This window comes from Myotis nattereri (genome assembly GCF_964212035.1).
Source record: "Myotis nattereri genome assembly, chromosome: 16".
Classification (NCBI taxonomy): domain Eukaryota; kingdom Metazoa; phylum Chordata; class Mammalia; order Chiroptera; family Vespertilionidae; genus Myotis; species Myotis nattereri.
Window position 1 is genome coordinate 43,642,892 of NC_138091.1, and position 27,369 is coordinate 43,670,260.

The window sequence follows — 27,369 nt, forward strand, 5'->3', positions numbered from 1 at the left end:
ATATACCACCAATTCAAATTTCCATCTATACTCTTAAACCCTTCTAAAATATTGCCTCACTTTTTTTCCACCTTTATATTGGTTCTTGATGTTCATTTAACCAGACTGCACTGGCCAGTACAGAAATAGTGGGGACAGCAACTACGATCTGCTGAAGCCTCTAAATGTGATGGATGAAACAAAGAAACACAGCCATTGAACAATAAAAAAAGTGTGTTACATCAATATCCATTGCCAACAAGGCAAACACATTCATGTTACAAAAACTGCGGTCTGATTTGATCAACAGCTGCAAAAATAGTACAGCCAGAAAAGCTGGATCTTCAAAAGAGTCATTCTTCTCTTCATCAAGTCCTCTGCTGCCAAATCCAGCTCTTAGGGGTCCTTCCCATCATTTACTTCTGGGGACAATAAAAGACAAGCAGCAGGACTTCAGAAAGTCTGAATTATGAATAGCTGTAGGAGTTGAAGAATCAAAACAGGATGTAACTGAAATTACTCCAACAGTCATATACTTAAAGAATATGTTCCAGTGGCAACTCTGGTGGGTGTTGCAGGAAGTAAAAGGAACATAGTCTATTCATTTTTAAAATATAGTCTTTACCCAGCCATGACTCATCTATAAATCTCAAAGTTTTACAAGTCCCTAAATAAAAAGCTACCAGGACAGATTACAAGAGAATGTTTGAAGAGGTAAGTGAGTTTTTAAATTATAATTTTTTATGTCATTAAAGACAATATATTGGTCCTCAAAACCCATGTAATGTTAACAGAAGAAATCCATACATTTCAGAATAAGAAAATCAGATAAAAGCTGAAAAATGAATGGCGAGGAGGCTAGAGGCTTTTGTGAGGTGTAAGCAATAAAGACAGAAAGAAAGAAGCTGTGAAGAGCCAAGGAGGGGCTCTAAGTGAAGCAAGGTTATCTCATACATACAACCTTATTAAATTCTTACCTTTCTTCCCCTCCTCCTCCCCTTAAATCTACCAAGCACTGCTAGTAGCTAGCAATAGTTCTCAATCTTGGCTACACTACACATTAGAAAAATCTGGGAAGATTTTTAAAATCCCCTCCTCCCCCCGGCCATATCCCAGACCAATGAAATCAGGATATCTGGGTATGAAACCTGTACATCAGTATTGTTTTAAATTCACAAGGTAACTCCAATGTGTAGGTAAGGTTGAAAGCCATTGACTAGTAAGTAGTTGATATAATTAGTCAACTAACTATAGAGCTTCCTGTATTATGATAGAAGAGCTTGTTTACTATAAACTCCAAATGACAGAACAGGACAGATATGCTTGTGCTTTCTAGAAAATCTCCTGGTGTTCCTTGCTCACTATAGGTCACTACATTGTGCCCTCCTACTTTTTTTTTTTTCTTTTCTGGATCATTGCAATATTAACATTACAAGATTCCCCAATTGTTAACATTATGCCATAGTTGTTTTATCATGCTTTCGATAAATTTACAAGTTTTTTTCTGAATCATTTTAATAGGAAGCTGCAGACATCACATCTCTTTAGCTTTAAATATGTCAGTGCATAATCTCTAAGAACAAAGAGTTATCTTACATAACCATAATACAATGATCAGAATCAGGAAATTTAACCCTGATGCATTATCATCACACAGACCTTACTCACAGATTTTGATAATGTTCTTTATAGCAATTTTATACCCATTCCCCTTAGGCCAAGATCCAATTCAGGGGATCCCCTCATTTATTGTCATGTCTATTTAGTCTCCTTTAACCTGAAACGGTTCTTCAGCCTTTGTCTTTCATGATAATGACTTCTGTTTTAAAGCCAGTCATTTTAAAGCATGTTCTCAGCTTGGGTTTCTCATTGGTGTTCCTTCATGATTACACTGATGTTAGGGATTTTGGCAGGCATAATTCATAAATGACGGTATGTTCTACTCAGTGCATCACATCAAGAGGAAAATGATGTTAATTTGTTCCATTATTGGTATGTTAACACCGAATACTTGGTTAAAGTGGCAATTGCCAGGTCCTGACACTGTAAAGGACACTTTGGAGACTATTTAAATATCCTATTCCTCATCAAACTTTCACCTGCCAATAATTTAGGATTCACTGATGACTCTTGCCTGAATCAACTACAACTACAATTTATGTGTACATATATATTCAATGGTTTACAATTCACTTCTTTGATCACTTTTTAAAATTCTCAAATTATCTCAAAGTTAGCCAGTGGAAGCCCCTTCAAAGTATACTGCTCCTTGACATGCGCCATCATTTTTTGAGTACACCCTTCCTTTTGCTTTCTGGCATAAGATGTTCATGTTCCTGTACTTTCCCTTGACCCAGCCTTGGAATCAGTCATTTCTCCAAGGAGTCCTCATTCCTTTTAGTGAGAAATAATATTTAGAAACTGAATATTAAGTGTCCTTTTGCATCTACTCTGACTTAGAGAGGAAATTAGGATATTTAATTAAAAAAAAAACAACTCCACCACTGTTAGGGTAGAGAATGGGACTCATACATAGTAGGCACCCAATAAATATTTACTAAATAAATGAATAAATCAAGGTAGAGGGACACCGCAGCATGTTTTTTAAGACCACTTAGTTAAATCTAGAGACAGTCAGGAGGCTAAGGCCAGTAAACATCACAAGGGAAACCAGAAAGAGAAATTCCAGGCAGAAAGGCTGTCTTATTTTAGCTACTGGAGGAGAGGAGAAAAGGTACATTTGAGAAGGCAAGTTGTTAGAGAATAAGAGGAATGGTAGTTGGTGTCATGCCCAGAATACTGCAGTAAATGTAAGGACTGCTGAATACAAAAGCACAGCATGCTGATCCCCAGGGGCACAACAGGCTTAAAAGACCTAAACCAGTCTGCCGTGGATGGGAGGGCCACCTATAGCACTAGAAAAGAGCCATTTTACTTAGGAACAACTTAACAAAAGATAAGGAGGTTGAATTTTCCCAAGATTCCTTCGTTTCTAGGCTAACACTCTGATGTATAAAACCAGTATTATATTTAATAAGAAAGATGATGAGGCTAATAAATTCAAAGCTACTCAAGCAATCTATGACCAAAAAATCATAATACTGACTTTAGAGGTTCCCTGTTTTAAGTTAAAAAAATGTATCTAGACCAGTGATGGCAAACTTATGACACGCGTGTCAGAGGTGACACGCGAACTCATTTTTTTGGTTGATTTTTTCTTTGTTAAATGGCATTTAAATGTATAAAATAAATATCAAAAATATAAGTCTTTGTTTTACTATGGTTGCAAATATCAAAAAATTTCTAGCCCTGACTGGTTTGGCTCAGTGGACAGAGCGTCAGCCTGCAGACTGAAGGGTCTCGGGTTACGTTCTGATCAAGGGCATATACCTTGGTTGCAGGCACATCCCCAGTAGGGGGTGTGCAGGAGGCAGCTGATCGATGTTTCTCTCGTATCGATGTTTCTAACTCTCTATCCCTCTCCCTTCCTCTCTGTAAAAAAATCAGTAAGATATATATTTAAAAAAAATTTCTATATGTGACACGGCACCAGAGTTAAGTTAGGGTTTTTCAAAATGCTGACACGCCGAGCTCAAAAGGTTCACCATCACTGATCTAGACAAAGCCTAGCCACAAAGTATGAGGTAAGATCTATATGGGATGTGAAATACCAAGTTTCTTGCTTTGTTTTGTATGACCCCATTTTTTTTCAAAGATAAACTATAAAAAATCATATGTAGCCCTAGCCAGTTTCATTCAGTGGATAGAGCATTGGCCTGCAGACTGAAGGGTCCGGGTTTAATTCTAGTCAAGGGCACATGCCCAGGTTGTGGGCTCAATCCCCAGTAGGGGGCATGCAGGAGGCAGCTGATCAATGATTCTCTCTCATCATTGATGTTTCTCTCTCTCTCTCTCCCTCACCCTTCCACTCTGAAATCAATAAAAACATTTTTAAAAATCATATGTATTAATATATGCATGTATATGCATAGAAAAAGATTGAGAATACACATCGAATTCCCCTCAAGAACAGGAATAAGGAGGGAGAGAACTTTCATTTTTACTTTTTATATACACATATTTAATAGTATTCCTTATTATAAAAATGTATATTTCCAAGTAAAAAATTGAAAAAGAACAATAATGCTCAGAATCTATCAATCTTCAATGGATAAATGTTGTATCCCTTCTTTTTACTAAGACAAAACCTTCAAATCAAATTAAAACCCTATACTTTAGCCTACCTGGAGTGGCTCAGTTGGTTGAGTGTTGTCCTGTGCACTGAAAGGTTACTGCTTCGATTCCCAGTGAGGGAACATACCTGGATTGCTGGTATGTTCCCAGTTGGGGCAGGTATGGAAGGCAACTGATCAATATTTCTCTTTCAGATCGATGTTTTTCTCCCCTTGCCCTCTTCCTCAATGAGGATTTAAATAAATAAACAAATAAATACCTATACTTAAATTTCCTCAATACACTTTTCTGTAGGAGTAGTAGATCTCCAATGAGACTGTCCGTAACATGCATGTCTGAAGAGGTCAGGAACACCACAATCTTACACCATAACTTTTGAAGGATCTCAAAGCTTTTTGATCAGGTTCGCATACTTACCTTTTTTATTGGTTGTGAAGTACTTGGAGTCAGTCATGGTGTTGGCTCTTTAATGTGCACCTACAGCAAAAGAAAAGAATTCCTTTCTTAAAATAATGTATGCCTTGTTGGACATAAATAACTTGGATAAAGAACATTTACAGAGAGAACCAAGATGGCGGCATAGGTAAACGCCGGAGTTTGCTGCTTTGAACAACTACTTCAAAAGTGAAACTAAAAGACGGAACGGACATCACCCAGAACCACTGGAACGCTGGCTGAGTGGAAGTCCTACAACTAGGAGGAAAGAGAAACGCATACGGACACTCAGAGGAGGCGCAGTGCTGAAGTCAAATTCTGAGGTGCGGAGTGCGCGGTTGGCGTTTTCAATCGGGAGGGAGTCGCAGACTCTGAGCTCCAGATCCGGGCGAGTCTTTAGGGACCCAGACTCAAACGGGAGAAGTGGGACTGCCTAGCTTCGGTCAGAGCGAGTGCAGCTTTCTCTCCGAGCTTTGCAGCGGGTGCTGGGACTCAGAGAGGCAGAGCCCCTGGGGACAGGACTGAGAGTCGCCATAACTGCTCTCTCGGGCCCACCCTGTTGATCCTGTGCGACCCGCCCCGCCCAAGCCCTGCACAGAGGCATTTGCCGGATAGCCTCAGGCAAACACCAGATTAGCACCTCCCTAGAGGACAGAAGTTCTCTCACTGCTGACACAGCAGATTCTCATAGCCACTTGGCCTGGAGGTCAAACCCTCCCTGGAATTAGCTACAACAATCAAGATTTAACTATAAGACCACGAACAAAGACCACTAGGGGGTGCATCAAGGAAGCATAACAAAATGCGGAGACAAAGAAACAGGACAAAATTGTCAATGGAAGATATAGAGTTCAGAACCACACTTTTAAGGTCTCTCAAGAACTGTTTAGAAGCCGCCGATAAACTTAATGAGATCTACAAGAAAACTAATGAGACCCTTGATGTTATATTGGGGAACCAACTAGAAATTAAGCATACACTGACGGAAATAAAGAATATTATACAGACTCCCGACAGCAGACCAGAGGAGCGCAAGAATCAAGTCAATGATTTGAAATGCGAGGAAGCAAAAAACACCCAACCGGAAAAGCAAAATGAAAAAAGAATCCAAAAATGCGAGGATAGTGGAAGGAGCCTCTGGGACAGCTTCAAGCTTACCAACATCAGAATTATAGGGGTGCCAGAAGATGAGAGAGACCAAGATATTGAAAACCTATTTGAAGAAATAATGACAGAAAACTTCCCTCACCTGGTGAAAGAAATGGACTTACAGGTCCAAGAAGCGCGGAGAACCCCAAACAAAAGGAATCCAAAGAGGACCACACCAAGACACATCATAATTAAAATGCCAAGAGCAAAAGATAAAGAGAGAATCTTAAAAACAGCAAGAGAAAGAAACTCAGTTACCTACAAGGGAATACCCATACGACTGTCAGCTGATTTCTCAACAGAAACTTTGCAGGCCAGAAGGGAGTGGCAAGAAATATTCCAAGTGATGAATACCAACAACCTACAACCAAGATTACTTTATCCAGCAAAGCTATCATTCAGAATTGAAGGTCAGATAAAGAGCTTCACAGATAAGGAAAAGCTAAAGGAGTTCATCACCACCAAACCAGGATTATATGAAATGCTGAAAGGTATCCTTTAAGAAGAGGAAGAGGAAGAAAAAGGTAAAGATACAAATTATGAACAACAAATATGCATCTATCAACAAGTGAATCTAAGAATCAAGTGAATAAATAATCCGATGAACAGAATGAACTGGTGATTATAATAGAATCAGGGACATAGAAAGGGAATGGGCTGACTATTCTTGGGGGGGAAAGGGGTGTGGGAGATGCGGGAAGAGACTGGACAAAAATCGTGCACCTATGGATGAGGACAGTGGGTGGGGAGTGAGGGCGGAGGGTGGGGCGGGAACTGGGAGGAGGGGAGTTATGGGGGGAAAAAAGAGGAACAAATGTAATAATCTGAACAATAAAGATTTAATTAAAAAAAAAAAAGAACATTTACATATTAGAACTCCTGTATTCAAAAGCGAGTGCCTTCTTCCTTACCACTATCATTGGTGATTCAAGGGATGCGAAGATAATTAAGAATGTAACTCTTGCCTTAGGGAGCTAATTGGGACAAAAGCCAAATGAAATGGATTAATAATCTGAACCTATCATTACTTTGTGATTTTATCCACAATTATCTTCTGAAAGCCTCCAAGACCTACAACTACACCTTTTTATAAATACATCTTCAGTTAGTCACTAAAATATTTAAGATAAGGCAAAGTTTGTTTTGAGAGATTCCCCCCATTACTTTCCATTCAGGAAAAATCTTATTTACTTCCCTGCCTCAAGATGAAGTCAGGGTCAGTTGGTTGGGTGTCATCCCATGCATCAAAAGGTTGCCGGTTCAATTCTCGTTCAGGGCACCGGCCCAGGTTGTGGGCCCGATCCCTGATAGGGGGTGTGACAGGAGGAAGCCTAAAGATGTATCACTCTCACATCCACGTTTCTCTCTCTCTCCTTCCCCTTTCTCACTTTCTAAAAAGCAATAAAAAATCTTAAAAAACAAACAAACATATATTCTGAATCAGTGTAAGGGCAAAGAAGAAAACAATTCTGCCAATCTATTTACCACTGCATGCAACTTTCAATAAAAGGAATATTAAAAAAAAAAAAGCCTAAATTAATAGACTACTCTGACAACAGACATCTAGAGAGGCAACTAGGCTTTACCCACGGGTTTTTTTAAACTACAATTTCCAACAATATACACTTAGCCCAACAGTATTACCAAACACTTTACAGTTAAAAACAAGGCAAAAAACTTGAGCTATTTGTTTAGTCACATTGAATACAAAAGAGAATCGGAACTGGCATTAAAATTTAAAAGAACACAAATCCCACCCTCAACTTTAACTCTTCTGTTTCAATTTCCAGAAATTATCCAGCTGACACATGGCTCTACCAATAAAACAAAAAGAGTACTAGCCACATTTCTCCCCACGTGAGGAAAAGTTTTCTGATTTCAGAAACTCATAATAAGACTTTAGTCCATTGATGGTGAACCTATGACACGGGTGTCAGAGGTGACACGCGAACTCATTTTTTGGGTTGATTTTTCTTTGTTAAATGGCATTTAAATATATAAAATAAATATCAAAAATATAAGTCTTTGTTTTACTATGGTTGCAAATATCAAAAAATTTCTATAGGTGACACGGCACCAGAGTTAAGTTAGGGTTTTTCAAAATGCTGACACACTGAGCTCAAAAGGTTCACCATCACTGCTTTAGTCTAACATACCTGACATCTTCGAATACATTAAAAATTTCTTTTAATAATATTCTTTCTGCACTCAAAACTGAGTATCTTCTTCTTTACCACCATAATTAACAATACTAATTACCAAATTTAGGACAGATGCCCTGGTACCTGTTCATTACTGTCAGATCAAAACAACACAGGTGATAATATATTTGGCAAGCCTGAATGATTAACACCTTGGACTAACAATAGTAAATATGGATGAGAGAAAAGACCTACACACTAAACAAATCAATGTAATAAGGAAAAGGAGAAAGAGCCAGAAAATATAAAATATTGAAAAAAAGCTAAGCTCAAATCATCTCTAAAATGTGCTGCTTGGACAACCTAAGAGAAATTAGATTTATTTGCTATCTTTCCAAACAGCAACCTTACTATTTAATCCTCATAACAATAGATTTTATCAGAATTTCACTGAATTACCTCGTTAAAAGAAGTGAGCTAGAACTCACAACAAATATAGAATACAGAAATTTCTTTTGATTGCATTTGTTATAATTAATTAGTCTGTAGCAGAGGCTTGCCTTACACAATATTTTCATAACGCCTTTCTAGCAAAAATTCAAAGAATGTATAATCATTTAATCCATTCACAATGTAAACTAAATGTGGAGTGGGCAAATTGAAGAAAGGAGTCCTTCACATAGACTTGGAATAAATCTGAAGTTATCAGCTAAGGACTTACATGTACAAAGAGAGAAAAACCAATCTACAGAAATGATTACTAGAGCCTAACAGAAGAGCCATAGCTCAAGGCTGTTGTGGTCTGTCTATTATTATGCCATTCTAAATCCTATAGGATCATCAAAACTTAAAACTTGCTTAAGATTTAACAACAAAATCTGCTTGGAATTTTTCACCAAGTTTCTTTGAAAAATGGTACAAAAATCCTTGTTTGCTTAATGCTCTCAGACACACACATTAAATTCTTTTTTTTAATTTTTTTTTTTTTTTACCCACATGGGCTTCTTTTTTTTATTATTGCTTAAAGTATTACAAAGAGTATTACATCTGTCTCCGCCCCACCCCCCCACTTGACATTCCCCTGGCCTCCCCTACCCCCCAGTGGCTTGTGTCCATTGGTTACGCTTATATGCATGCATACAAGTCCTTCGGTTGATCTCTTACCCACCCCCTCCAGCCCTCAAACCCTCCCCGGCCTTCCTGATGTAGTGTGACAGTCTGTTCGATGCTGCTCTGCCTCTGTATCTATTTCTGTTCATCAGTTTATAATGGTCTTTATTATCCATAAATGAGTGAGATCATCTGGTATTTTTCTTTCATTGACTGGCTTATTTCACTTAGCATAATGCTCTCCAGTTCCATCCATGCCGTTGCAAATGGTAAGAACTCCTTCTTTTTTATAGCAGCGTAGTATTCCATTGTGTAGATGCACCACAGTTTTCTAATCCCTTCATCTGCTGATGGGCACTTAGGCTGTTTCCAGATCTTCGCTATGGTAAATTGTGCTGCTATGAACATAGGGATGCATATATCCTTTCTGATTGGTGTTTCTGGTTTCTTGGGATATATTCCTAGAAGTGGGATCACTGGGTCAAATGGGAGTTCCATTTTTAGTTTTTTTGAGGACACTCCATACTGTTCTCCATAGTGGCTGCACCAGTCTGCATTCCCACCAGCAGTGCACGAGTGTTCCCTTTTCTCCATATCCTCTCCAGCACTTGTTTACTGATTTGTTGATAGCCATTCTGACAGGTGTGGTATGATACCTCACTGTTGTTTTGACTTGCATCTCTCGGGTGATTAATGACTTTGAGCATCTTTTCATATGTCTCTTGGCTTTCTGAATGTCCTCTTTTAAAAAGTGTCTATTTAGGTCCTTTGCCCATTTTTTGAATGGATTGTTTATCTTCCTTTTGTTAAGTTGTATGAGTTCCCTATAAATGTTGGAGATTAAACCCTTATCGGTGATAACATTGGCAAATATGTTCCCCCATGCAGTGGGCCACATGTTAAATTCTTAACAGTTTTCCATACAACCTGTTAAACATTAAATTAACCTAATCTTAAATCCTACCTTTATTAATGACCCACACATTTCATTACTTCCCCTAACAAATTTCACTGTCAAGGAATGTATTTCTGTCCTATTTATTGTGAGCATTAAGTGTTCTTAACAAGAGATTAATATATCAACCCACAAAATTTCAGGGGAGAAAACCAAAAGTAATCTTAGATTCTAAATTAAGAATCCCTGCTCTTCCCTGGCCAGTGTGGATTAGTGGTTAGAGCATCATCCCCCAGACCAAGGGTCTTGAGTTCCATTCCTGGTCAAGGGCAAGTACCTGGGTTGAGGGTTCACTCCCCTTTCCCCCCTTCCCACTCCCCCACCCGGCAGTGGATGTGGGGCGAGTGCAGGAGGCAACCAGTGGATGTTTCTCTCTTTGTCTCTCTTTGTCTCCTCTTCCCTCCCTCCCTCCCTCCCTTCCACTCTCTCAGAAAAGCAATGAAAAAAATATCCTCAGGAGAGGGAGGGATGAAGGAAGGAAGGAAGGAAGGAAGGAAGGAAGGAAGGAAGGAAGGACCGATCTCCAGGCTTAGAAGGGGAAAACATATCACTCTCTTAGCTCACACTGTTGTAAACACCAGTAATGGAGTATCCCTCACACGCACTGACGGGGAAATAATTGTATCAAGTCAATTCCTGCCTTAAATTCCAAGAAAAATGAAAATAGTCTATACAAAAACAAATATGAGGTGGTGGGTGCACAACATTGTGAATATATGAAGTGCCACTGAACTGCTCACTTTTATTTTTTTTTATTGCTTAGTATTACATGTTCCCTCCCCCCCACATCCCCACCCTTGACATTCCCCTGGCCTCCCCTAACCCCCAGTGTTTTTTTTTTTCTTAACTGCTCACTTTTAAATGGTTAATTTTGTTATGTGAATTTCCCTTCAAAAAATACATTTGTATATATATTTTAAAATGAGATGCACTTACTCACATGCCAGAGATGGGCATAACCATATTCTCCAAAATATAGGATGGTGAAAACTATTGTCTGCATTAGAAGCCAAAGAAAAAGCAGCCAAGATAGAACTCAAGAAAAAAAAATCAAGTTATCAGTTTCTCAAAAATCAAGCTCCTGGAGGGAAAAACACTGTTCCTTCAGAAGAGCCCCAGCAAGAAGCAAAGCCATCAGGGTTTAAGCTCACCCTACCCTTCTTCCAGCCTAAGACAAGTCCTGGCTGTTCTGGGGATTGCAACATGGCCTAGCCCTAGGGGCATTGTTAAAAAGCTCAGCTGCCACGGTCAAAGCACATAATAACTTTCACTTGTCCTAGCCCAGGGAGTCATGTCACTGCACTTGAGAGAAGGCCTCCACACACAGGATTATACATCTAGATTTAACATAACCTAGTTTCTACTAAATATAGATTGTGAAAGTCCTTTCTCTCCTTCTACTTCTCCCTCCTTCCAGTCGCCCTAAAGAAAATAAGGCCAGAAAAATATTAATAGAATCTTAATTTCGAATGGCTCTCTGGGAAATGGCAGCTAAATTAAGAGTTGACGAGGCCACTAAATCCCTTCTTTTCACTGAAAGTTGAGCTTTACACAGTTTGGTGTTTATACTGAAAAACTAGCCAAAGAGTTAACCAAGTTATTCCAGCCATCTTTTATTACAAGGGTAAGAAGTGCTAATCAGATATTTCAATAATAACGCAAAGTCAACAGCATCTTCAGGTATCATTCAGCTCATAAGAAATTAAAAAAGGCACCTAATTATAACAGACACACCTGTAATTTCACTTAAATATGGCAGACTACAAGGTGATTTGTTAGTATTATATAGTAAGAAAGAAGCTCAAAGTTTTACATCTAATTTTTAACTGAAATACCAATAAACTCTAGAAAACTTAAACCTAGAAGGAAGCAAAGAAGGAAAAAGGGAGAGCATATTCTATTTTATTCATTCCTTGTTCAGCTTGGTTCAAACCTGAGCCTAAAATATACTGGACTTTCTTGCGTCTCTTAATTCACAGAATGTTAGCTTTTATTAATTTTACCATCCAACTTTCAGTGAGGCGGTTTGCAGAACACACTATCCTTTTGCTTCCTTGGGCGTTTAAACTGTGAAGATACTTGCAAACAGGTCTCACCTTACCACCAGCTTAGTCATCACTGGAATGTGTTTCACTTTTCACCTTACAGCCGCATCTCCTTCCTCTGCTGCTATTATTACTTTGTAAGTGTACCCTGAGGCTAAGCAAGAGAAGTCCAAAGCAAAGGTTATTAATAATTTAAATTGGCCGAAACCGGTTTGGCTCAGTGGATAGAGCGTCGGCCTGCGGACTGAAGAGTCCCAGGTTCGATTCCGGTCAAGGGCATGTACCTGGGTTTCGGGCATATCCCCAGTAGGAGATGTGCAGGAGGCAGCTGATCGGTGTTTCTCTCTCATCGATGTTTCTAACTCTCTATCTCTCTCCCTTCCTCTCTGTAAAAAATCAATAAAATATATTTTAAAAAAATAATAATTTAAATTGTTCCTCATTGAGACCACCTTCTTTGTCATTCTGCCTTTCCTAAACTTGCTGCGTTTTATTTTTAAAAATTACATTGATTATAAGTGTCTGGCATTTAAAAAACACTTCTTTCTAAAAACTCAAAGTTTAATGAAGCATTCATGCTTTATTCACGTTGCTTCATAATGAAGCGGCCAAGTAAGTGTGTTCAGTAAAAGCCCTACAGCATGAATAAATTCTCTGGATTCAAAGAATTAGGAAGTACCAGGAAGTACTGGTTTCTTTGCCTCGGGCTTAATTCATCTACAGCCTTTCTCAAACCAGACCATTCCTGCTAAATCCAAAATGGAAAAATTCCGGGCTAAGATTTATCCCCAATTCGCCCCCCTCTTTCACATCCGGCCAGTTCTGGAGGTTTTTCCTCCCCATCTCTCTCTCTCTCTCTCTCTCTCTCTCTCTCTCTCTCTCTCTCTCTCTCTAATATGTTTTTACTGATTTCAGAGAGGAAGGGGGAGGGGGGAGAGAGAAACATCAATGATGAGAGAGAATCACTGATCAGCGGCCTCCTGCACGCCCCACGCTGGGGATCGAGCCCGCGACCTGGGCGTGTGCCCCGACCGGGGATGGAACCGTGACCTCGGGTCCACAGGTGGATGCTCAACCACCCGGCAACGCCGGCGGGGCTCTCCCCCTCAAGTGCAGGAGTTCCTGCTCTTTACCAGGTGCCAGGGCTCCGGAGACCCGTCCCTCCATGACGGGGTGGGGGAGAATGACTCTCAACCTCACACCGGGGGAGCCGGGCGAGGTGTGCCCGTCACGGGGGGCTCCCTCTCCCCTTCAGCCGCCGGGCCCGTCCCAGGCTCAGAGAACGACGCCCAGCGGCGACAGCTGGCTCGCCCCTCGGCCTCCGGCCCCTCCCGGCCACACCCCTGGCCTGGGGCCTCCCTAACCGGCCGACATCGGCCCCGACCTGCCCGCCCGGGCTCCCCAGCTCCCCGCCGCCACCCCCGAGGACCCCCTCGCCCCGCCACGGCCGTGCCGCCCCTCTCTCCCGCCCTCTTTCTCACAACGGTCACACCCGACGGCTCGGTCCATCCTCAACGGTCACGCTCCCAGGATGTCCCCTCCTCCGCCCGCCTCCCACCCTACCGCGGGCCACCCCCGTCCCGAGCATCCATGGGGGACACACCCCGGAGTTCGCCGCCCTGAACTCACCGGAGGCAAGGGCGGGGGCGGCGGCGGCCGGAGAGCGCGGCCCCAGCGATGTTGTAATGGTTTCCCGCACGTCACGGCTCCTCTTCCAGGTCTCGGCCGCTGCGCCAAGCCCGCTGTGCCAGCGACAAAGATGGCGGCAGGACGCGCCGACGTCAGACGAACGCGCCGGTGACGTCATCCCGGCGCGCCGGAGACCCGAGACAAAGATCTCGTCGCCTTGGAGATGCAAAGATTTTTTTTTTTTAATTTTACTTTTTTTTCTATTTTCTTGGTCGGGAAGAGACCTGCCACCGGCGTCTCAAATGATGTTCAGAGTCTATCCGAAGGGATGTACTAAGCAAGCTGACATTCTCGGGATGTTTCCTCGCGCACAGTTCTCTTAAAAAAAACTCTCTCTCTCTCTCTCTCTCTCTCTCTCTCTCTCTCTCTCTCTCTCTCTCTCTCCCTCTCTCTCTCTCTCTCTCTCTCCCTCTCCCTCTCTCTCTCTCTCTCTCTCTCTCTCCCCCCCCCTCTCTCTCTCTCTCTCTCCTCTCTCTCTCTATAATACTCGGTTCCTTTCCTAAAGAAAAACCAACTCGGCTAACTTCCCGGGCCAGGTGAGGAGCGCGGACAGGGGTGATGCAGCCCAGGCCTGCAGGGGCCTGGCGAGCACTAGAGGGGAGTGGTGCAGAGGGAAAGGGTGAGATGGCAGCAGGTCTGGGTTGAAATCGCCGCCCTGAATGTCACTAGGAAAGTTGCCTCAGTTCTCCTCCATCTTAGTTTCCTTGTCTGCGAAATAACGTCTCAAATGATTTTCACTCTCTCGTGGTTTTGTGGAGCTTAACTGGGATAGAGTACATTCTGCACCTAGCATGTACTAGGTTTGATTACACAAAAGTGAAGTTCTTTTTGTTAACCACAAATTAGACATCTCTGTTTCTTACCCTCGATTTTGCTGTGAGCCTAAAACAACTGCTCTAAAATAAAACCTTTTTAAAAATATGGAGAGCCCTGACCGGTTTCGCTCAGTGGATAGAGCGTCGGCCTGCGGACTGAAGGGTCCGGGGTTCGATTCCGGTCAAGGGCATGTACCTTGGTTGTGGGCACATCCCCAGTGCGGGGTGTGCAGGAGGCGGCTGATCGATGTTTCTCTCTCATTGATGTTTCTATCTCTCTATCTCTCTCCCTTCCTCTCTGTAAAAAATCAATTAAAAATACATATATATTTTATTTTTTACAGAGGAAGAGAGAGGGATAGAGAGATAGAAACATCAATGAGAGAGAAACATCAATCAGCCGCCTCCTGCACATCTCCTACTGGGGATGTGCCCACAACCCAGGTACATGCCCTTGATGGGAATTGAACCTGGGACCCTTCAGTCCGCAAGCCGACGCTCTATCCACTGAGCCAAACCGGTTTAGGCAATAAAATATATTTTTTAAAAATATGGAGAGAGAGAGAGGCTGGGGCAGAAGCTGAAGAAACCAAATTTGGAAAGGGATCAAGAATGAGTAATCAGAGGCAGAAGGAAAGGAGGCAGTTATGTTTCAGGATGCTTTTATAATTTCATGAAAGTAGGAAGTATATCAATCTGTTCACTCTTCCATTTCTGAGGCCTAGCCCCCCTCCCCAGAATTTGTTGAATGAATGAGTGAGTGGTCAATAATATCAATTGCTACAGACTCCTTCCCGTGGCCCTTAGTGCCTGCATGGATGGTTTGGCCCCTGCCTACCTCTCTAATATCATTTTATGCCTCTGTCACTCCTCATTCCCCATATTCCCCTTTTGCTCGCTATTGCAACACTCAAATATGCCAAGTTCTTTCCCACCTTAGGGCCTCCACAATACTCCTCCTCCTGCCTAATATTCTTTCTCCCCAACTCCTCACATGGCTGGCTCATAATTTGGTCTCAGTTTAAGTGCACTCTCCTCAGAAAGGCACTCCCTGATTACCCTGGGTCCCCTCCTATCCCATCCCTCTTATTCAATTTATAAATTATATATTAGTTTATTTTCCTCCCCAACTAGACTGTAAACTCCATTATAGTGTAGATACTATGTATGTTTTGTTATTGTTTTTTAATCCTCACCCGAGGATATTTTTCCATTGATTTTTTTTTAGAGAGAGTGGAAGAGGGAAAGAGAGAGAGATATTAATGTGAAACACACTGATTGGTTGCCTCCTGCATGTTGTTCACTTGAGGAAAGCTTGTATATAACAGCTACCATTGATCAAGCACCTAACCTGTACCCGGTACTTTATAGATACATGTCTAGTCTTTAAGCTCCGTAAGGTAAAAATCTTTATCAATGTGACTTTTTAGCAGGCATTTTGGTAAAGAACACCTTTTAGAAGTATAATTAAGGTTAACTTGCAAGATATTTCTTTCTATTCAAATAACCAAAGCCAAACCTTGTTTCTGAGGGCTCTCATTATGCAAAGCAGTTACCTATCTATATACCCTAAGGTCCTCTGGGCAGTGAATAATACCTTCTATATTCTACCTATTTAGGCCAGAGGTCACGGAGGAGTTCTGGACAGAGAAGACAGGTCGAACTTGAACCTTTATCCAAATTCAATAAACCTGCATTAGCAATGCAAATGAGGCAAAGTTGCATAACAGAACTTTGCAAACCGTAAGGTAAATTACACCAACTTTGGTACACAATGAAAAGTGCCTTTTCTGTCACGCTTCCCCAGTTCCTGCTGGTGGAACTTACCAGGATTCCTTCGACTTAGCACTCTTATAGCTAATAGGACACACCCTCCCGTGTACAAAGATCGGAATCGTTTTTATCTAGGGTAGAAAGTAATTAGGAATTTCTGCTAGAATACAACCAAACGTAGAAGACTATGGTAAACTACCAGCTTGGACGAAATGTAATAACAAAACTCCCAAATTTGGAGGTCTCACAGGAACCATTCTCATCCTAACCATCTTTATCAAATCTTTCCCAAAAGGCGCATAATATAAATTCACCATCACACCTGCTGCACCCGCACTGAGAGCCTTTCCACCTCCGCATTCCCTTCATCCCTCCGCTCCCAGCTCCACCGCCCGCGGGACCAAGTTCCGGCGGCGCCAGAGGTGGGCGCCCCAAACATCTGGTCAAACACCTCTGCAGAGACTCAGAGCTCTGGTTTCCTACCGAGACGGCCCGCGAACCCAACTACCTAAAGCGAGCAAACACTTCTCTCTAAGGGAATCGCCCAGCGCCCTTTCATTCCCGCGGGGGCGGAAGCGGAAGTGCTCGTGGGTCATAGCGTTTTCTAGTTCCGGTTTCGGGGCCGCGTTCGGGGCTAGAGCGCCTCTCCGCCGCCGCAGCTGCCCACCGCCGGCGGCTTCTATTTCCGGGTGCGGCTCCTGTCCTAAAGCCGAGACCTCCCGTCCAACGTGGCGTCGTGGGTCCTTCGCGCCTCGCTTGGGGTCAGCGCGCAAGGACGGGCGCGGGCGGGGTGCTCACCAGCCGGCGGCTGGAGCCGGGCCTCGGGTGCCGGCCCGCACGAGCACCTCTGATTTCTCAGGACAGGCCGGCTTTTGAGCCCTCGCGATTGGAAGCCCCCGATCCGCAGCTTCCACGACTGCAGCTGGAGAGGACAGACCTCCTGGCCCCTGCCTCTCCCCCATGGTCACGCTCTGCCCTGTGAGGTGCAGCATTTGCAAGTCACCCCTTCCCTACACGGCACTTCCACCCAGGTCCTGCCTTAACGTCCTTCTTCCTTGAGACCCGTCCCCTCTGCCTCCAGAAGTGGTCTTTTCTCTCCCAGTTCCTGTAAAAATTGAGAATTAGGAGTTTCGGATATCCTGCGGAAATATTACTTTTAAGACTGAGTGCCCATTGGATACCCCAAACAAGTTCATGCTTACTAGGGGCAAAGTGAAACCCAGTGCACGCAGGAAACTATGGCCGAGCACGGGGCTCACATCACAGCTGCTTCTGGGGTGGATGACCAGCCATCCATCTTTGAGGTGGTAGCACAGGACAGTTTAATGACAGCAGTGAGACCTGCCCTTCAGCATGTGGTCAAGGTACGGTATTAATTCTTTAAATGGTTTTAGGGATGACTGGGTAAAAACCAAACCAGTAATTTGAGTTTATCTTGGAGCCTAGGTTTGAAATTACCAATTAGCACATAATCCATATCCTATTATTTATATAATTTAACGGTTATTGAACCCCTGTTGTGTAGAGCCCTGTAATGAATGCCCAGCACAGCAGGAAGGATAGGGTAAGCCCCAAAAGTAGTGATCTGTTTAATCTCAAAGTGTAGAATTTAGAGGGTATGGGGTGAGGGGAATGCAAATATAAGGCATAGTAGCTGTGAAATGGAATGCATTTCATTTATTAACATCTACTTCACTTTAGGTTCTTGCAGAATCAAACCCTGCCCGCTATGGCTTCTTTTGGAGGTGGTTTGATGAAATCTTTGCCCTGCTGGATCTTCTGCTCCAGCAGCATTATCTGTCTAAAACCAGTGCCTCATTTTCTGAAAACTTTTACGGCTTAAAGCGGATTGTCATGGGGGACACACACAAGCTTCAGAGACTGGCCAGTGCTGGTCTCCCAAAGAAGCAGCTCTGGAAATCCATTATGTTCCTGGTTCTTCTTCCCTATCTGAAAGTGAAGCTGGAGAAGCTGGTTTCTAGCCTGAGAGAAGAGGATGAATATTCTATCCATCCCCCTTCTTCCCGCTGGAAACAATTTTACAGAGCCTTCCTGGCAGCCTACCCATTTGTTAACATGGCCTGGGAAGGCTGGTTTCTTGTACAACAACTTCGATACATCCTAGGAAAAGCTCAGCATCACTCACCTCTACTTAGTCTGGCCGGAGTTCGGCTGGGTCGACTTACAGTTCAGGATATACAAGCCCTGGAGCACAGAGCAGCTGAAGCCAGCATGATGCAGCAACCAGCCAGGAGGTAATGCCTTAACATTTCCCCCAAATCTTTGATGAACAGATTCTAAAATCTTACTTTAATTTTATGAAATCACCTCCTTCAGTCCACATTGAGGGTTTTTTTATAAAATCGTAGAAAAATTCTGTGTTCATAAAACAAGGATTGCCATCCCGGTAAGCAACCTCATCAAAACTCCTACACTTGCTATGGCCAGGCCCTGAGCTAGGTGTTTGTTTTATATACATTATCCCAATCCCCATCACAACTCAGTCATCAGCCCCATTTAACAACTGAGGAACCTAAGCCCTAGCAGCTAAGTACCTTGTCAAGGCCACACAGCTAGAAGGTGGCAGAACTGAGATTCCAGGCAGATCAACACAATTCTCGACTGCTCTTAACCACAACGCTATCCTGCTTGTAGCTGGTGTTCATGTTCTCCTACAACTTTAAATGTATATTCTTCAATGCTGCTAAGTTAATTTTTTTTAAGTGAGTTGTTTCTTTTTCTGGATATACTATCTTCAACACATACACAAAAAGGTCTATATAATCAATGTCTCACTAATTTCTTCTCAACACACAACAAAACCCTCGTCTTTAAAAACAAAGCTTTGCTCCTGGGCTCCTAAAATACTGTAAGTCAGAAAGAGGGAATCATTTAGAATACAACCTTAAGGAGACAATGCCAGTCATTCCCCAAACTGAATTGGTGATTCTGATGAAAAGTGTGAGAATTCCATTTATATTAGTCACTCTGCAATTGTACCTAAATAAACAGTTTCTCCTTTTGCCTTCTTGTTCTATTTCCTAACAGTATTAGTGAGAAGATCAAGTCAACCCTGAAAAAAGCTGTGGGAGGTGTTGCCTTATCCCTCTCCACTGGCCTGTCTGTCGGTGTATTCTTCCTGCAATTCCTTGAATGGTGGTACTCGTCAGAAAATCAAGAAACCATCAAATCACTGACTGCCCTGCCTACTCCACCACCACCTGTACACCTAGACTACAATTCTGATTCTCCCCTGTTACCCAAAATGAAGACTGTGTGCCCACTGTGTCGTAAAACCCGGGTGAATGATACTGTTCTTGCCACCTCTGGCTATGTGTTTTGCTATCGCTGTGTGTTTAGTTATGTGAGGACTCACCAGGCTTGTCCCATCACAGGTTATCCAACAGAAGTACAACATCTAATTAAACTGTACTCCCCTGACAACTGAAAGGGATTAGCATCTTACCTCGCAGGAAAATCATTGCCCAGAAGGCCACAGGGCTGTTTTTCAGCATGGTACACGGCGTTATTTGGTACTTCTTAGCCTCAATTCATAATTAAATGAATTTTTAAAAATTACATGGATTTCTTTAAAAGGATATACCCATGGATTTAACCTTCTAACCTGCTCTCGAGGCCCCAATTTAAAGTTAACCAAGCTGATTAGAGTAAGAGAATTGAGAGTCAGTATAGAAGTGGATAAAAGAGGATAATCAGTACAGAAGCTTTTCCTTAAAGAACGAAGAGGTATAGAAGCTCTCAGGAAAAACCCATGTTAGACCTCAAAGTGGTGGTGAAGGGGAAGCAGACCTTGTATTTAGAAAGTTTTCACTTGCCTATGAGGAAGAGGTTTTATCAGTTTACAATGTGAAAAGTGGGCTTACTCTTGAAAAACAATCGCTCCTTCTATATACTGTGACCCATTTGTTATGTAATGTCTGCTGTAATTTATCAACTTCTAAAGATTTCTTTATGAGTCTTTCTTGGGAAACTGGTTAAAGGAAAATTAAGGTGAAGTGTATATATAGATTTTGGTGAGAAAGCAAAGCTAATAAGCAATGAAGAGATGAAGTAAAGCCTAGGTGGTATGGCTCAGTGGTTGAGCATCAACACATGCACCAAGAGGTCACCGGTTCAATTCCCAGTCAGGGCACATGCCTGGGTTGTAGGCTCAAGTCCCCAGTGAGGGGCATGCAGCAGGCAGCCAATCTCTTATCAATGTTTCTATCTCTCCCTCTGCCTTCCTCTCTCTAAAATCAATAAATATTAAAAAAAGATGAAGTAAAATACTCATCTATGTGTAAAGAAAGGCTCCTTTAATAAGCCCTTTCTCCTTGCTATTAAGAGTTTGCTAAAGTGGCCCTAACCGGTTTGGCTCAGTGGATAGAGCATCGGTCTGAGGACTGAAGGGTCCCAGGTTCGATTCCAGTCAAGGGCATGTACCTTGGTTGCGGGCACATCCCCAGTGGGGAGTGTGCAGGAGGCAGCTGATCCATATTTCTAACTCTCTATCCCTCTCCCTTCCTCTCTGTAAAAAGTCAATAAAATATATTTTAAAAAGAGTTTGCTAAACTGGCATGAATAATTCTGGCTATTACTAAAGTTTCTATGAAACGCTTAAATACATTTCAAGAATAAATGTTTTTTGGCAAAGAACTGTTCCATGTTGTCATGATTATACAAAAACTGAAAGCTTACTTGAGGTGTTTAAATTTTTCATTCAGACAACCTTTGACTTTTGGGGGTATTTTTGTATTAACATTTTGTGGGGGTTTTTGCTAATCCAATAATTGGGGGGAAAGTCCTCTACTCCTACAGCAAGAATTCAGCATTCAGCCTTGTTTGAAATATCTTGTATTAGAAAGACTACAAAAAACACTTTAAGTTGCCTATGTAGAAAAATTCATGCCTGGATTGGCAAATTGATGAAAAAATATGGGTTAAAAAAATTATAACTAGATGAGGAAGGATGAAAGTAATTTGTAGGTGCCTCTGCTGAGATAGGCGTTTTCCAGTATTTTAACTCATTTTAGCAATTCAAAGGACAAACATTCTCTAATAGCACCAAGGTGATAAAACTAAATTGTGAAATGGAACATCCTATGGATTTTAAAATATTAAAACTTTCATGCTGGGGGACTGTCTAGGGCGGGGGGATAAAATGGACACATATGTAATACCCTTTGTAATACTTTAAGCAATAAAAAAATAAATAAATAAATTAAAAAAAAAAAAAAACTTTCATGTATCACTAGAGGCCCAATGCATGCAATCTGTGCAAGGGGCTCAGCCCTCGAAGCCAAGGTGGCTTGCCTCAGCTTCATCCGGAAGGGCGTCTGAAAGGCCATCCAGTCTAATTAGCATATTATGCTTTTATTATAGATAAAAAGAGTATAGGGGATAGTTGCAAGAATTCTTGTTAAATAGCAAGGTTTTACCAAAGCAAATATCAATTTAAAAAACATTTTTAATATAATAAGTCAATAAGAGAACGGAACCAGATTCAGGACTGAAATAATGTAGTACTCCATGAAGGTATCAAAGGCAGATTTTTCACCTCAACCTAAGAAGAAAAACAAAGTATCAGTAAAATTCAAACAAATACCAAAGAAACACTCATATACACAATAAAACCAGTGTCCAAATATGCTAGAACATACCAATGTGGGAAAACCATAACCAGACTCAGCTCAGAGAGAAGATTAAGTGATCACACCCTGGTCAGAGCCAACAGTGAAGCAATGGCAATACCAGGTCAGACTATACTTCACTCATCATTGCATCATTGCATTTCACCACCTTGTATTATCTAAAAGTATTTTCACTTCTAAAAAAACTTAGGTTTACCCATGAAAAAAATAAAGCCTTCTTTTTAGATAAGTTTAAATTGCAACCATTTTATCTTCCACTGTGCTTTGGTTTAAGTAACTACAAAAATGCAAATTTGAACAAGTTTTGTTTGGAGGAGCTTTTTTGTTTTTGAAATACAGGTGGTGGGTAAGCACTTACAGTTTAAAAAAAAAAAAAAACTTTTTTTTTTTAATGAGCTCAAACACAACGCAAGATAAAATTTCAGATGCCTGCAAAAGGATTTAGAGACAAGTTCTTAAGCAAAAGCGTTAGAAAAGATTTTTATACTAAATTATCTTAAAGTAAACCCCAGTTCATTTAAAATATATTTTGATTTACAATCATGCTGCACATAAAGATAAAAACTAGTCATAAATTTGTTATACCAGGATCTTCTATCTTAAGATTCCAAGACCCAGAGAGGCTATGATTTGCCTAAGGTCCATAGCAAATTAACATCAGCTGGAAGGAGAACTGAGGTCTGATTACCAGATTTATATTTTTCCACTATCAGCTAAATATAAGGTTTAATTTCATTTTCCTCCAGGGCATGAGCAAGATAAAGGAAAAAAGGGAAAGCCTGGATAATTCACGACCTGAACAATTGATTTCTGAATGAAAAGGCTGATTGCATTTCATTTATTCTAAATGGCACCTGGTGATACACAATCATTGACGTGGAAAAGTACTAGGATCACATGTCACCCTTTCCAGCCTTTCAGCATGGTACTGACAGTATCTAAAAATTCTGGAGGCCCCACATGCTTCAGCCATCTATAAGTATCAATAGGTTGATTTTCCATAAAACTGACAATCGGTCTGTGTTTGCCATTTAGCAACTAAACTCCATAAAGAGAAGGAAACTAACAAAGTGTCTGTTTTACAGGGGTTATGCTTGAGCCTTTATCTCATCATCCTCTACACAAAGATACTTTCCTAATTTTTTTCCTTAGTACACTACGCCATCCGGGATGCTTCCCCGCCCCTTCCAATGTGGAGAGCGCCTAATTACAGTATTAAAACCTTACTCAAATGTCACCTTCTCTCTCTGTTAAGTGGTCCCTAACTCCTCAGTCATCCATCACCTCCTCTGAGTCCCCCTCTTCCCCCCAACACACATCAAACGCCATTTAGTCACGATCCCCGCCTCCCCCATCACAGGGTTCCTAAAGAACCAGGGCTGTGTCTTACTGGCCTTTGCATCCATTGCACTCAGAATGGTGCATAGGAGGCGGCTCAATAAATGAGCGTTTAACTCAAGTCAATGCACGACCCTCCCTACTAAATCCTAAACACCTAGATTTTAAAGGCATCAGCCGACTTACCTCCAACGCTTCACGTAGGTAAGGACCACATCGCAAGCATCTCTAAACCCTCCCCCTGCCTCCCCCCCCTCCCCCCTTCTACCTCATGGCGCTCTGCACGGCGCCCGGCGCAGGACAACCAGTGCTTACACACAGCGGACCGTCAAAAATAACGGTCCAAACCCCACCAACTCCAAGGAAGACAGAGAAGCCGTCCTTGTGGGGAAAGGCGAGTAAGGCCGGAGCCAGGAGTCCTAAGCCCCATTTGGAAAATGCCAGAACTCCTACGCGCTAGACTCCCAGGAGGCTGGCCCAGCCGGCGAAGGCTCACGGTGCCGACTGCCGGCCTCCCAGCCCTCCCTCCAGGACAACAGCTCCCGCTTCCCACCTGCCTCCGCCTCCAGGCCCCGCCGGCATCCCACCACCCACTGCGGCCTCTGCCAGATAACCAATCCCGCGGCGGCCAGCGGGTCACGTGCAAGGAGCAACCAATCGGAGGGCGAGGCGAACGTCAGGGGTGGCGCGGGCCGGAGGGCGGAACCCCCTTTTCCGTCACTTAGTTTCCAGGCGGCTCCATCTTCAGGGTTGGGGCAGGCGCTTTACAACTGACTCGGAGCAGTTCTCGCCCGCTCTCGGACCTCAGGACGACAGTTATCCCGGTGGTTTCGTCGGAGGCAGTTGTGCCCTGGGTTTCCGTTTCCGGGAAGAACTATTGATGGAGCGATTCAACGTTGTTTATTGCACTTGCCCGCCTGGCCGCGTGAGGGCTAGGGGTTGGGGTGGGCTTAGATGAATGTGTCCCTCTCTGTGCAGAGGGACCTTCCTGGCTGGTCGGGCTCTTGGATGCTTCCTAAGTAAACAAGAGGTGCCGCAAGAAAAGTGCAGCTAAATATCAAAGAAGTGTGAAGGAGAGCAGGAAAGACTTCCCGGAAGAGATGGCATTACATCTGGGTCTTGAAAGATGGGGCGGGGGGGCGGCGGGGGGGGGGGTGAGAATTAGGAGATTCTGGGAGAAGGAATGATTACCGAATTAAATGAGAATGTATTGGGGGGAGCTGACCAAATCTGAAGTTGAAACGTGTAGTGTTTCTCAAAAATTGGTGAACTAGCAACACCAGGAGGAAACAACAATATAAATGTCCTCCATCAAAAACATATCACACAAAAAATAAAAGTAAAAACGCCTGGGGTAAACCCAGACTTAACTGAATCAGATTTCTGGGGTGGAGCCCAACCATGCATATTTTTAATAAGAGCCCCATGGTGATCTTGAGTCACACCAAAGTTTGAAAACCAGTGATAGTGTTAAAGAAGGAGGATGGTAGGAAAGTTGAAAAACGGGTTAAGACTTTGTTAAGGATGGTGTTTGCTGGCTGTTTAGATTAGACTACTCTGGAGAATAATTTAAAGATTGAGGTCCCAAGAAGACAGGTGATCAGAGCTGTACTTGAGAAAATTCAGCATGCGACTTTGTTTTTCAATTAATTGAAGGAAGCTATTGAAAGGGATTGCAGTGGTTCAGGTGAGAACTAATAAGAGCCCAAATTAGGACTGTAGTAGTGGAAATGGAGAGGAAGCATGTGATAAGCAGCATGAGGGTTGTGATGAGTGTTGGACAGGGGTGGGTAGAAGGACATGAAAAAATGAAAAGGAAGAATGGAGAAAAACGGAGGGTCTTCTGTACCGGACCTACCGAGGAACTCCATTGTACTTTATAGATAGGAGGTTAGACAGTGAAGAAACTGTGCCTTGCCCTGGCTGGGTGGCTCAATTAATTGAAGCATGGTTCCATACACCAAAAGGCTGTAGGTTTGATTCCCAGTTGGGGCACGTATCTAGGTTGTGGGTTTGATCCCTGACCACCTATGGAAGGCAATTGAGCAATATCTCTCTCTTCCTCTCTCCTCCCACTCTCTTCCTCTCTCTAAAAGCGATTAAAAAAGCCGAGACCGGTTTGGCTCAGTGGATAGAGCGCCGGCCTGGGGACTGAGGGGTCCCAGGTTCGATTCCGGTCAAGGGCATGTGCCTGGGTTGCGGGCATATCTCCGGTGGGAGATGTGCGGGGGGTGGCTGATTGATGTTTCTCTCTCATCGATGTTTCTAACTCTCTATCTCTCTCCCTTCCTCTCTGTAAAAAAATCAATAAAATATATTTAAAATATATTTTAAAAAAAAATAAAAGCGATTAAAAAAATGCTTAGAACCCAACATCTAGAAATCTTGTTTAAAAAAAGAGAGAAACGGTGCCTTTGCATGTGCTGTTTTCTCTGCATCTCCATTTCCCTCAGCCTGGTGCATTCTTTTTTTTTTTTTTAACATTTTTATTGATTTCAGAGAGGAAGAGAGGGATAGAGAAATAGAAACATCAATGATGAGAGAGAATCACTGATCGGCTGCCTCCTGCATGCCCCCTACTGGGGATCAAGCCCGAAACCCAGGCATGTGCCCTTGGCCAGAATCGAACCCGGGACCCTTCAGTCCACAGGCCGCGACACTCTATCCATTGAGCCAAACCAGCTAGGGCTTGGTGCATTCTTATCTGCAGGTTCCAGTTCATAAACCATCTCATTTATGAAGTCTTATTCTTGCACACATAGTTATTGTCACTCCTCAGAACACCCAGAGAAAACACATTTCTAGCTCTCCAGAGTGGCACTATTGTGTTGTGGTCATGCATATGGACTGTATTTGTAAGCATCACACTCAGTGCCAGACTTAAGATTTTAACACCCTAGATCAGCCGTGGGCAAACTGCGGCCCTCGGGCCTGGCCCGTTTGAAATGAATAAAACTAAAAAAAAAAAAAAAAGACCGTACCCTTTTATGTAATGATGTTTACTTTGAATTTATATTAGTTCACACAAACACTGCATCCATGCTTTTGTTCCAGCCCTCCGGTCCAGTTTAAGAACCCATTGTGGGCCGAAACCGATTTGGCTCAGTGGATAGAGCGTCGGCCTGCGGACTGAAGGGTCTCAGGTTCGATTCCGGTCAAGGGCATGTACCTGGGTTGCGGGCACATCCCCAGTGGGAGATGTGCAGGAGGTGGCTGATCGATGTTTCTCTCCCATCGATGTTTCTAACTCTCTATCCCTCTCTCTTCCTCTCTGTAAAAAATCAATAAAATATATTTTTTTTTTTAAAAAAAAGAACCCATTGTGGCCCTCGAGTCAAAAAGTTTACCTACCCCTGCCCTAGATACTTAAATGAAGGAATGAGTGAAAGTTAAGAGACCCAGAGTTAGGTAGTGTGGTTTGGTGGAACTGGTAGTTTTGTTCTGGGTCCCTGTTCTCTACAGTCTTTGAATTATCTCTGTGAATGAATTTAGGAGGGAGGTTGGTATTTGTATTAGTTATGGCTGTGCAATAACTATGCTGATAAATTGAAATTTGTAGTGAATAAATATATCTGAAATAAATTGGGACTCTACGGTAGTTCTTAGCCAATTGTGAACAGAATGGCCAGCTCACTTTCCCAAGACCTAGGAAAAGCACTGTGCAAGCTGATGATTTCAGATTATTTTGTAGCATGGACATTTGATGTGAGATCCGCCCTGGAGTGATAATCTGTAACTATTTATAGCCAGGGGACCTGACTAAGGAACTTTGAAGAAGGAAGAGAAACTCTTTTTGCTCATCTTTCACATGTTTCCCTCCTTCTTCTGATTTGGTCCCTTATAGTGCGTTGAAGAAGAATAAGGAAACCACAATCTGGCTCCTGGCTCTCCTGTCCAAATAATGTTCTTCCTGTGGACCGGGAAGAAAAGGGGGAGATACTTAGGTAGAGTTCTGATTTTGAAGACTCCAAAACTTGGAGGCAGAATCCCAAAGATGAAAGGCAGTGGAAGGAGCAGGAACATTTGTATTAGATAAACCTGGCTTTGAACTCCATCTCTTCCATGTAATCTCAATTTCTTCTTAAAAGCTCCCAC

General features: G+C 42.5%; 2 protein-coding genes and 1 long non-coding RNA gene across 3 annotated transcripts in view; 1 reads left to right on the forward strand and 2 right to left on the reverse strand.

Moving 5' to 3' along the window:
- Positions 1–14,407, reverse strand: part of AP2B1 (adaptor related protein complex 2 subunit beta 1) — a 100,639-nt gene extending 86,232 nt beyond the window's left edge. Inside the window, exons 1-2 of the mRNA XM_081110863.1 lie at positions 13,638–14,407; positions 4,591–4,650 (exon numbers count right to left, since the gene is read on the reverse strand). Coding sequence (XP_080966989.1) covers positions 4,591–4,627 — 37 coding nt within the window. The 5' untranslated portion in view covers positions 4,628–4,650; positions 13,638–14,407. The remainder of the gene's footprint in view (positions 1–4,590; positions 4,651–13,637) is intronic.
- A 2,488-nt stretch (positions 14,408–16,895) lies between these two features.
- Positions 16,896–20,935, forward strand: PEX12 (peroxisomal biogenesis factor 12). The gene is made up of 3 exons (XM_081109460.1): positions 16,896–17,649; positions 17,987–18,540; positions 19,334–20,935. Exons 1-3 carry the CDS (start codon positions 17,524–17,526, stop codon positions 19,731–19,733), a joined length of 1,080 nt encoding a protein of 359 aa, XP_080965586.1. The 5' UTR covers positions 16,896–17,523; the 3' UTR covers positions 19,734–20,935.
- Positions 20,936–21,734: 799 nt separating this feature from the next.
- On the reverse strand, positions 21,735–23,858 carry LOC308532170. The gene is made up of 2 exons (XR_013996963.1): positions 23,461–23,858; positions 21,735–21,848 (listed from the first exon to the last, which is right to left on the reverse strand). It is a non-coding gene; the product is annotated as an uncharacterized lncRNA (long non-coding RNA).
- Positions 23,859–27,369: the final 3,511 nt, after the last annotated feature.

What these genes read in the sequence shown, in the direction of transcription:
- PEX12 (XM_081109460.1), top strand. Translation starts at nt 17,524, where the DNA reads ATGGCCGAGCACGGGGCTCACATCACAGCTGCTTCTGGGGTGGATGAC. An exon ending in CCCTTCAGCATGTGGTCAAG is followed by an intron (nt 17,650 to 17,986) that starts GTACGGTATTAA and finishes ACTTCACTTTAG; the next exon opens with GTTCTTGCAGAATCAAACCC. An exon ending in ATGCAGCAACCAGCCAGGAG is followed by an intron (nt 18,541 to 19,333) that starts GTAATGCCTTAA and finishes ATTTCCTAACAG; the next exon opens with TATTAGTGAGAAGATCAAGT.